The sequence below is a fragment of the Balaenoptera acutorostrata genome, chromosome 11 (genome assembly GCF_949987535.1).
Source record: "Balaenoptera acutorostrata chromosome 11, mBalAcu1.1, whole genome shotgun sequence".
Lineage (NCBI taxonomy): Eukaryota > Metazoa > Chordata > Mammalia > Artiodactyla > Balaenopteridae > Balaenoptera > Balaenoptera acutorostrata.
Window position 1 is genome coordinate 61,021,185 of NC_080074.1, and position 11,410 is coordinate 61,032,594.

An 11,410-nucleotide genomic window follows, 5' to 3' on the forward strand; every position below is an offset into this window, starting at 1 on the left:
CCTAGTGCCCTGCTTGGCTCTCTTTTCCAGTGGGGCTTCCTGACCACCTCTGTCACAGATTCTTTTTTTTTTTTTTTCTAAAGTTTTGAATTCCACAAGGCTTAGTCTTTTTTTTTTTTTTTTTTTAATTTATTTTTTGGCTGCGTCGGGTCTTCGTTGCTGGGCACGGGCTTTCTCTAGTTGCAGAGAGCGGGGGCTACTCTTCGTTGCGGTGCACGGGCTTCTCATTGTGGTGGCTTCTCTTGTTGTGGAGCACGGGCTCTAGGTGCCCGGGCTTCAGTAGTTGCAGCTCACAGGCTCTAGAGCGCAGGCTCAGTAGTTGTGGCACACGGGCTTAGCTGCTCCGCAGCATGTGGGATCTACCCAGACCAGGGCTCGAACCCGTGTCCCCTGCATTGGCAGGCGGATTCTTAACCACTGCGCCACAAGGGAAGTCCTGTCACAGATTCTTAAGAGGAGGGATCTGTCAAGCATGGCAGCTGCCCCTCTCTGTTGGTGACCTTGGACCTGTCATTCCTCCCCCTTCCCTGCCCTGAAGTGCTCCCATGCCCAAGAATTAATCTCCCAACTGGTCCAGACTCATGACACTGCTTAGCACCAGGCTGGGAGAGGCCGTGAGCACGTGGAGAGGCAGAGAGCCAGAGCTGGACCAGGCCTGCTCCCTGTCTTGTTTCTCCTCTGCGGGAAATGGAAGTCCTGGGTTAGGAAGCCTGGGACAGGGCCCCCTGCTCTTCTCTGGGGAGGGGTGGGAAACTCCCACCCTCTGCTTACCCAACAGTACCTGCGTCAGGTACCAGGTCCAAGGAGGAGAAGAGAGTTGAGCTTGTAAGAGGAAGCTAGTTCCAGCCTCTACCCAAAAGGTACCATCGCTCAGGGGAAGAGCCTTCGAACCTTCCATTCCTACCCCCCACACTGAGCTAGTAGCTCCTTGAGACAAACACAGAGACATGGAGGCTTGTGTTTTATTCATAGCCTGTCCCCCTCCTTCCTGCCCGCCTGGGGGGAGGTAGGAGGAGTGGGGGAGGGGAGGGCAGTGGGGCTAGGAGGGGGCCGACTGCAGCTGCCCTTTGTAGACGTACTCCAGCGCAGTGGCAATGGTGCGCATGTCCAGCTCGATGCTCCGAGCCCAGTTCTCCACATCCCCGATCTCCTGCAAGGTGGAGGTGGGGTGCGGGAGCCCGGGAGTCAGGGTGGGCGGGGTGTGGCTCTAGGGGATGGATGGGGGCACTTTCATTCCATCCCCTAGAAAGGGCTTTGTGTGGACCCACCAGCTGCTTTTACTTCTCTAGCTTCTGTGACACTGGGGCCATAGATTTCTGGGGTTTCTGGGACGATCCCCACTTCCTCCTCAACCCCAGGCCTGAGGTGACCCCGCTGGAGGCAGCCGATGGGGGCGCAGGATGTGGCTGGAGACATAGGGAGCGTGGCCTACCTTGAGCGCCTGGTTGAAGTTCTCCACCATCCCAATCCACTGGCCTGTCTGCTTGGCAAACTGGGCAGCCTGGACCTGTAGGGTCTTCACCTCATGGTCCAGCTTTCTCTGGTTCATGTAGGCCTGGGCCACGCTAGAGGTTGGAGGAGGAAGGAGGTCAACTCGCCCAGCAGGTGGGGAATGGTCTCCAGAACTGATACCCCACTGCCAGAGTGGGAGGCCAGTCAGGAGTCAGGCTGGAGAAAACCGTGTGATTTTGGCCATTCCTGGATGTGAGGCAAATGACTACAAAGTACATGCAAATGAGCCCGGTCCCTTCCTTCCACTCCTAGGATTCCCAGGAGAGCCTAGCTGGGAGCTGACCAGAAACATACCACTTCCTACCCCCAGAGGAGTTCTTGAAGCTGGGTGAGAAAAGGGAGGATTAACCTGGTGGGGCTGGGGGGTATCACTGAGGAAGAAGCTGGGAGGGAAAAGGGGGCGTGGGGAAGCTTGGGAAATCCAGCGGCAGGGACACATCTGGCAATGGTTGGAAGGCCAGGGATCTGTGCGAGAAGTTGGGAAGGGAAATTGGGCTCCTCCCTGAATCTGGGGTGGGATGGGAGAGCAACCCCCTCCCCAGGAACTCAGGGTCAAGGGAAGATATCCCAAGGGCTGCTTCTTGGCTCTGTCTCTCTCCCGGTCCTTCTCCTCTCGCCCACACAGATGAACGAACACACACACACACACACACACACTCTCTCTCTCTCCCTTCTGCTCTAGGCAACAGGTTTTCTTTTCTCCTCGATCATGGTTGCCTGCAGTTACATTACTGCCCCAAGGCTGGTATCCCCACCCACCCCCCCGCTCACCCTCCCGCCCCTGCAATAACTGTGCAATAACTGTTCCCCCTTGTTGGCTGATAAATCTTTCATTCCCCACCCCAAAGCTCTGGGTCAGCTGAGAGACTCCACATCCGCTGCCCCCACCCACTGGAATCTGTGGGGACTGGAGGGGACAAGGGGACGGGCAGGGGGTGTCCAGAGAGTGGGAAGGACACCTGACAGGGGCTGAGATAGACTGAGCCTTTGTTTTCCTTTCCGGGGAATGAGAGGAGCCGTGGGCAGCAACACAAAACCCTTTCTAATCTGGCTTTGGCTTAGCTGCCCTTTAAGCTGAAAGTGGGGTGGCCCCTAGCAAAGGAAGAGAAGCAGGAGAAGCCTGGGCCAACCACAGAGCAGAGCCCAGGAGGCGCCAATGTGGGAGGGAGGGAAGGCACAGACCCTGTCCCTTCTCTCTGGGAGACAGCTGGGTCACGGTACGGGGTGTGGTAGGAGCTGAAACAGTCATAGCAGGGCGCTCCCAATGCTTCAAGATTCCCCTGGGAGTTCCTGAAATCCTCATTTTCCCTGTTGACCTCTTGCTTTCTCTCATTCACAATGCGTGGAGGGAGAGGCCTGGAGGGAAGGGAGATCAGAGGCCCCAACCACAGCCTTCTCTCCCCCTAATCTTCCCGTGATGAGCAATGAAGGTGACAGTTCCTGCCTGGCTCACTTGGGTGACTCAGTCTCTGAATTCACAACCAAGCTATTCGACTTGCCCTGGGGTGGAAGGCATCATACTGCCTCCTTTCTCCCAACAGATGGCCTGGCTATCAGACCATCATCTCTCCACTTTTCTGGGTCACTCAGGGTCAAGAGACAATGTTCTTTGCTCCTTCCCAAGTCTCTGGTCATTACTGGCATCCTCACTTAGGACCAAAGCAAGGGGTGGTCTCTGGAGACCCAGAAGGAAGGGAAGTGACAGCCTGGCTCTAAGGTGGCTCCTGGCATAGGTTCTGCCATCACCCTCACCAGTTGTGTCATCTCTTTCCTGCCAGCTGCTCTCCAGGTCTGCCAGAGGGTGGGAGGTGGAGAAGGAGGGGCTGGGAAGCTGTGGTGAAGGACGGTGCTCTCCCTCCCGCTGGAAGTGACAGCTGGACTTGGACGGGTGAAGAGAGGTGGCCAGATGGCATCAAGCTGTGAGCACCAGGGAAGTTATTGTTGGGAAGGGGAAATCTGGCTGCTTTTCCAACCACCGCAGCTGTTCCTCCCTGCCCTGTTAGGGGTCAGAGCTGGCTCAAGCCTCTCTCCATAAAAGTTAAGCTGGGTGGGGGGAGGATAGGGGAATGAGCGGGACATCTCATCCCCTCAAGAGCAGTCTGAGGGCTAGACCTTGCCAGTGCCTAAACTTGGGGGGGCGGGGTTGGTGTTGATGGGAAGAGGTTCATACCCCACATTGAGGTGATCCACCAAAGCTTCTGTCAGGCAGGTCGCTGCAGTGATAGCCTCTCGCCTCCTCTTCTCTGGGTGGAGGGGGAAAAGGGATTAGACTGGAGACTTGGTTTTCTGAGGGGTGGTGCTTAAGGTTCCCTCACCCATTCATTACTATTCTGCTAGTTGTGGGAACATTTCAACTAATCTCAGAGTGCCAGAGCTGAAAGGACCTTGCAAAACATAAAGCAAGCCCTTTCATTTTAGCGGTGAGGAAACTGGTACCCTGAGAAGGGAAGCGATTCGCCCAGGGACGCTGACGAGTCTGTGGCAGCGCCCAGGACTCCAGACTCTCAGGCACGCTTTTCCCAATGTCTTGGCCTTAGGATTGGTAACTCCGGGATTCCCAGCCCGGATTCAGAAAACAAGGGCCCCACCCCCATTTCGGTGGTTTCAGGCCTCCAAGAATCCCAGCTCTGCCGGGTCCCCAACCCTTCAGGAGCGTTCCTTCCCACTTCCAGGATGAGCGGCTCCCTGGACCAATCGGCACAGCGTTCCGTGACAGAGGGCGGGGCTAGGATGCCGCTGAGACTTAGCGTGGGGGGCGTTGCCGTGGGGGACGGGAGCGCTGCTAGAGACCAGGGCCCGTTGGCAAGAGAACGGAACTCCCCCAAAAGCTCCTCTAATTCCCTCTCCCACATGCCCGTGCCCACTGGCCTGCGCCCTTCCTTGGATTTGGGCCGTTACTCAAGGTCCAGGCTCCGGGCTGAGGCTAGGCCGCGGTGGGAGAGAAAACGGCGGACTGGATATTTGGCTCACCCTGTAGCTCCTTGCGTTCATTCTGCTTGGCCTGGTGTTCTTTCAGCAGGCGGGACAGCATGGTCGCGGCGGGCTGGGGGCAGGGCGCGCCCGGCCCCCTCCGGCTCCCGGAACTGGAACGAGCTGCTCGGCTCCCGCGGGGCCCGGGGTCACGTGGCTGCAGTGTCACGTGAGGCCCGGAACCGCCCTCCTTTTGAGACTTGGGGTGGTAGGTAGTGAGGATCTTGGCTGGGAAGGGAGGGGATAGAAGGGCCAGGTGAGCTCCTGTCTTTATCGGGAGCTCACTTTTGGTGAGTGCGGGAAGAAGTTTTCTTTCGTACCACATTGCAGAACCAGTTTTTAATCTCCTCTGGATCTCAGGCTCCCAGGAGGGTTGTTGTTGCCAGGCTGTCCATCACGGTTCGGTTGTTGCGGGAGCAGAGGCTCCCAGGACTCATTGAAATTCTTTTCCTTCCCTGGCCGTTCCCTCCTGGCAGCTCTGGTCGGTTTTCAGTTGATCCTCAGCTCCTCCCTCTATGGGGGGAATGCTTTCCTCTCTCTTCCAGCTCTCTCTCTTCTCACCACCCCGCCAAAGTCCCTCAGCTCTGGGTGATCATTGTCGAGAAGAAACATTTTAGGCCCTTCCAGCGGCCTCCTAGGGAGCTTTGCTAATTTGGCTGGCTATGTGTGGTGAATGTGCAATTCCATCTCTGTCCTTTTGTGGTCAGGGAATGCAAACCCATTTTTTCAGTCTTACCAGCAGAATAAGCTGCTGCCAAAGTAAAAGGTAAATTATATAACACCTCTCTGAACTAAAGAGAAATGCTTCTGGGATTAACCCCAACAAGAAAAAATTATAAACGTCAGCAACATATTCTTGCTATTACAACATTCTTTCTTGGTGCACTGTGCACTGACATGCCGGGTGACTTTGGGCAAGTTGCTTATCCACGCTGGGTGTTGGTTTTCTCCTTAGTAAAATTAGAAGATCGGATTAAATCAGTGGTTCTCAGCCCTGGCTAAACATTAGAATCATCTGGGGAAGTTTTAAAAAATATGCCTTGGTCAGAGACCAATTAACTAGATCTCTGAGGGTGGAGGCCTGGTATAATTATTTTTTAAAAAGTTGTTCAGGTGATCTTTTTTTTTTTAATGAATTAATTAATTTTTTTGGCTGTGTTGGGTCTTCGTTGCTGCTCGTGGGCTTTCTCTAGTTGCTGTGAGCGGGGGCTACTCTTCGTTCTGGTGTGCAGGCTTCTCATTGTGTTGGCTTCTCTTGTTGTGGAGCACAGGCTCTAGGCGCGTGGGCTTCAGTAGTTGTGGCACGTGGGCTTCAGTAGTTGTGGCTCGCGGGCTCTAGAGCACAGGCTCAGTAGTTGTGGTGCACGGGCCTAGTTGCTCCGTGGCATGTGGGATCTTCCTGGACCAGGGCTCGAACCCGTGTCCCCTGCATTGGCAGGTGGATTCTTAACCACTGTGCCACCAGGTAAGTCCTGTTCAGGTGATTCTAATGTGCATCCAAAGTTGAGAATCACTGCACTAAACCATATCTAAGGCTATTTCCAACTTTGGCATTCTCTCACTTTGTGATTCAGTTACATAGTTGGAAATTGATTTTATTATATCTACTTGGAGGGGGAGGAGAAATGGATGCTGATTGATTGACTGATTGATTGACTTATGGCTGTGTTGGGTATGAGTTGCTGTGCGCGGGCTTTCTCTAGTTGCGGTGAGCGGGGGCTACTTTTTGTTGCGATACGTGGGCTTCTCATTGCAGTGGCTTCTCTTGTTGAGGAGCACGGGATCTAGGTGTGCGGGCTTTAGTAGTTGTGGTTCGTGGGCTAAGAGTGCAGGCTCAATAGTTGTGGCGCACGGGCCTAGTTGCTCCGTGGCATGTGGGATCTTCCTGGACCAGGGCTCGAACCCGTGTCCCCTGCATTGGCAGGCTTCTTAACCACTGCTCCACCAGGGAAGTCCCGCTGATTGATTTAGCATAGAACATTCTTGAATTTTCTGAGTCAGAGTTGAAGATTACTATTAGTTCATTCAACTCTTTGCAGAGTAGCATCTTAAATCCCGGGAGGTGTACAAGTGTCAAAGGATTAGTGAGTGAAATGGTTTAAGTGGCAGCATAAAGCAGAACATTAAGTGCCAAAATAAAAACTCTGAATAAAAAGTGTTGGATACTGTGTTTATGTGTTTTTGCTTATATGTGTACTTCTTTAACAACATATCCTGAGTGCTTACCATGTGTGAATCACTTTACGTGTATTATTTCATTTAATTCCTAGAACAATCATGTGAAGTATAATAACTGTCATCCCCAGTTTGCAGAGGAAGAATCTGCAGTACAGAGCAGTGCAGTAATAGAGCTCATAAGTGGTCTAGCTAGGATACAGATCTGGGCTATCTGATGCCGGAGCTTGAGTGTAACCACTGTACTATACTGTAGAAACCATGGGAGAGAACCCAGGAGGGGGAGGCCCAGAAGCACTTTTGGGGACGGCTCCATGTCTCTTGTCATTATACCTCTCTATGCTTGTGGGGCATCAGTTGGACGGGATCCTGGTAGTAGGGGGAGTGTTTGGGAAGAGGCTCTGCTCCAGAGAGGAGCTGATCAATAGAAGTGGGAAGAGTGAGAGCATTGCAGGGCAGCCTGGCCCAGTCCTCCCCCACTCTGGCTTTCGCTTCCAACCGCAGTGAGCAAGCAAAATAGAGGCAGACTGGAAGATGCCTGGTGCCTCACTCGCAAAGCTGGGAGAGAAAGGCAGGGGTTGGCAGGGGTGCCAGAGAATGGTGACAAGCGGATCGTGAAACAGAGGGCAGGGGCTAATGAGGGAGGGTTGGTGTTGGGGGTTTCAGTGGTGAGTCTGTGTTGTTAAGATTAGGATGACTCACGGAGAGTGCCAGGCTCATCCTGTATTACCCTCACCCCGTTGGTACAACTGCCTGGCATTTCACAACGGTACAGAGGCTGCCAGGACTCTGCGGACATCAGCCCCGCCCTCCTCTCCCACACACTGGCTGTTCCTTTGCCCTAGAGCTGGGCAGAGGACATGGGTGCCTGTATCTGGGGACTCCAGCTGATCTCTCCAGGGTCATCCTCCACCTACTCTTTTTCTGGGCCCTTGTTGCTCACTGTCTAACCTCAGTGTCTACTGTGGTTGAAACTCAGCTCCACCTGCCTTTGGTAGAGGTGGACACTGGCTGCATGAATATCCGGAGAATGACTTGAAATTTGAAATCTCTTTCTGCCCGCCTCTGCTTACAATTTCGCACTCAGATTATTTTTCCCTTAGAATAAATGAATGCAACTCCATACTCTTTTTGTCCACTCATTTCCCTGTTCTTTTGAGGTCTCTTTCAGATAGCTTTAATTAGCAAGCTCCAAGCTGACTGGCCGGGCCAAGCCTTAGGGCCGGATGCTGCTGAGTCGTTAGGAGTTGGGTGAGGACTGAGGGAGGATGTGGTGTGAGTGGAGAAGGCTTCTCATACTGGGAAATCTGGCTGGGCTTCAAGAGGGGGCCGTTGGTGGTGTGGCCAAGTTCCAAATGTTGGCCTGAAGCCAGTGCTCGAAGAAAAGGGGCCCTCAAGACAGTCTAAATGGCTCACTGTGGGAAGTGACCTCCCAGTCCTTCTCCCCAAGACGCAAGGGGTTTCCCTGGGATCCTCAAAGACCAGAGCGGTCAAGTCATTTCCCCACTGACTGTCCTCAATCATGTTTATATTCTTTCTCTCCCAGCCACTCCCATAGTTTGAACTTTGGTTCCAGCCGGAATTCAGAGGCTAGCAGAAGGATTCCAGTGCTGGAGAGGTGGGTGGGGTGAGAAAGTCCTCATGTATGTTGGGGAGGAAGAGGCTGACCCTGGGACATATGCTCCAAGGCTCTGCTGCCAGATGAGGTACAGGGAGAAGTTAACCCTGCAGTGTGTGTCCTGGAAGTGTCTGCTCCTAAGCTAGAGATGGCAGCTGGGAAATGTGTGATCTGGAGGAGGTGAAAAACAGGGATCCCTGTCAGAGGGGAAGAGGGCTGTTAGAGGTGGGGAGGGGCTGCCAGACAAGGGCCAAAGTCTTTGCTGGGTCTGGAATCCATCAATTTTTAAAAGGTTTTGAAATTATTTTGAAATAGTTGTAGACTCAGAGGAAGCTGCAAAAAAATAGTGCGTGAAATCCTGTGTACCCTTCACCCAGCTTCCCCCAGAGGCGACATCTTATATAACTGTAGCACAATATCAAAACCAGGACGCTGACATAGGTACAATGCTGTTAACTAGCCTACAAGCCTTATTCAATTTCCCCAGTTTTTTTTTAACATGCATTCATTTGTGTGTGTGCGTAGTTCTATGCAATCTTATCCCACAGATAGATTCGATAACCACCACCAAAATCAAGATACAGAACTCTTCATCCCCAGGAAGGAACTCCCTATGCTATCCTTTTATATTCACACCTCCACCTTCCCATCCCTGTCCCCCGGCAATCACCAATCTGTTCTTCATCTCCACAGTTTTGTTATATTAGTGGAAACACATAGTATCAGGATTGGTGTTTTGGTATTGGTTTTTTTTGCCGTGCTGCAGGGCTTGTGGGATCTTAGCTTCCCGACCAGGGATCAAACCCGGGCCCACCGCAGTAAAAGCGCGGGGTTCTAACCACTGGACCACCAAGGAATTCCCAGCATTGGTTTTAGTTTAATGAATTCCCGAACTTTGAACTCAAATACAAAAGTTCTCTGGCAGGTTGTTTATTCGACTATTAAGATTGTTCCATTCTCTGGATTCCTCCGGCTTCTTCATTCCCCCTTAACCTGAAATACTGCTCCCCACTCCAACAATCTGGATTCATTTCTCCTTTAGGGAAAATCTACACATCTACATTTACTAGGCTGGTCTGGGACTCTCTCATGTTCCCCGCCCTCCCTTTCCCGGCTATTTATAGCCAGGCTAATTTTGGGTGGCCTGTCTCTCTCTCTTCTTTCCTGCTCTTTCCTCCTGTGGTGGGTGAGGTGACTTCTCAAATATTTGGGCAGAGGAGGTCAGAAGCAGATTCTTGGCGTCTGATTTCAGCCTTGGATTTAGCAGGAGCCAGTGGAGTAGAGATGGAGGGAGGCAAGGATTGCAGGTGCAGAGAGAGAGGCAGCTGGGGCTCTGAAGGCATTTTGACCCCGGTCGGATGTTTGGGCTGAGAGTCAGGAGTCTGGGCTCTATCCTGACTTTACTCCTCTGCATTCTCCTATCAGCTCTTCTCCATTGTCTGGGCTCTGAGATAGAAAAGGAATGGAGAGGGCATATCTGGGGGATAATAAAAGTAGGATCTCGGGGCCAGCCTGCTGAATTACCTGGACAGCACCTGTTTAGACGTGTGCTGGTCCCCTGGAGGGGATGGCCACAAGTGTAGTGTTGCAAAAATGGAGGCCCAAACTTTCTTTTTTTTTTTAATTTCTCATTATTTTATTTTGGCTGCATTGGATCTTTGTTACTGCACGTGGGCTTTTCTCTAGTTGTGGCGAGCAGGGGCTACTCCTTGCTGCAGTGTGCAGGCTTCTCATTGTGGTGTCTTCTCTTGTTGTGGAGCACAGGCTCTAGGCAACCGGGCTTCAGTAGTTGTGGCTCGCGGGCTCAGTAGTTGCGGCTCATGGGCTCTAGAACACAGGCTCAGTAGTTGCGGTGCGTGGGCTCAGTTGCTCTGCGGCATGTGGGATCTTCCTGGACCAGGGCTCGAACCCGTGTCCCCTGCACTGGCAGGCGGATTCTTAACCACTGCGCCACGAGGGAAGTCCTAAACTTTCAAATGTATCATAACTTACACAGGGCAAGGATTGTCCCACTGGGCAGCAGAGTGAGAGCCTATTTAAAAAAAAATTTTTTTTTAAATTTTAAGTATAATCCTGGAAAAAGAAGTAAGAGAGACAAAGGGAACGTGGGAAGAGGAATTAGGGAGAACACATATTGGAGCTTTGAAGACAGGGAGGGAGAACAGAGAGTCTTAAGGATATAATAGTGTTTGGGGGGCAAAGGAAACATTAGAGACATTGAGAAATAGTCTAGAAAGATTCCAAGTGACAGAGACAAGAAGGGGGATAAAGACAGAGCTGGGGATGAGACAAAACCAGAGGGTGAGAGAGAGAAGGGAGAAAAATGGACAGATGGATATACCCAAGACCAACACCCAGTAAGAAAGAGAACTAGGAACGGGATGTGGCAGCAAGTGAGGTTCCAGTTGTGTCAAATTATTTCCTATCTCTCTTCTTGGCCCCATTTCTGGATTAGAGTTATAAATAGCTCAGTTGGAAAATGTCCTCCCCCCCTTTGCCTTTGTCTCAGCCTGGGGGGAGGGGAGAGGCAGAGGGACAAGTTCCTGTGGACATCCCTGGGAAGCCCCACCCCGATCCTGCCTGGGCCAGCGCAGGACCCTGTCCCCTCCAATCCCTTCCCCTTTGGAGGGTAGGAAATGTACGGTTCTGGGAAGGATCTGGAAGCCGGAGACATCTTTCCCATCTCTCTGCCTCTTGGGGCCAATCTCTCACATTTTTGGCCTTCTTTGACAGTCCATGCTTTCCCCCCAGCTTAATTTCCTCTTCCTATATCACCCTCAGTCTTTTCCTTGTTTTCTCCCTTCATTCCATCCTTGTTGATCAAACTCTTACCCTTCTTTCTCCATCTCTTTTCTCTTTCAGTTTTCTTTCTACCTGCCTCCTTTGTTCCCCTCCCCAGGCCTGCTGAGTTTTTCTTTCTTCTCGCCAGTCTTTTCCTCTGCTTCTCTGACCGCTGACGATGTATGTGTCTAGCAGAGCCGTTGCCACTGCCGGACTCTGAGAGGTGGGGTGGGATGGGATCGGGTGGGAAATGGTTTGATTTAAACAGCAGGAGAGGTGCTCTGTGTGTCCATGGGGAGAAGGTAGCATTAAGGGACCACACCGGACTCATCTGCATCTTTCTCTTTGCATTTC

The 11,410-nt window shown here is 52.3% G+C and overlaps 1 protein-coding gene across 1 annotated transcript; it reads right to left on the reverse strand.

Moving 5' to 3' along the window:
• Positions 1-948: 948 nt before the first annotated feature.
• BLOC1S1 (biogenesis of lysosomal organelles complex 1 subunit 1) lies at positions 949-4,822 on the reverse strand. The gene is made up of 4 exons (XM_007179534.3): positions 4,483-4,822; positions 3,683-3,755; positions 1,433-1,565; positions 949-1,150 (listed from the first exon to the last, which is right to left on the reverse strand). The coding sequence occupies exons 1-4, from the start codon at positions 4,805-4,807 to the stop codon at positions 1,040-1,042; spliced, it is 642 nt and encodes a 213-aa protein (XP_007179596.1). The 5' UTR covers positions 4,808-4,822; the 3' UTR covers positions 949-1,039.
• Positions 4,823-11,410: the final 6,588 nt, after the last annotated feature.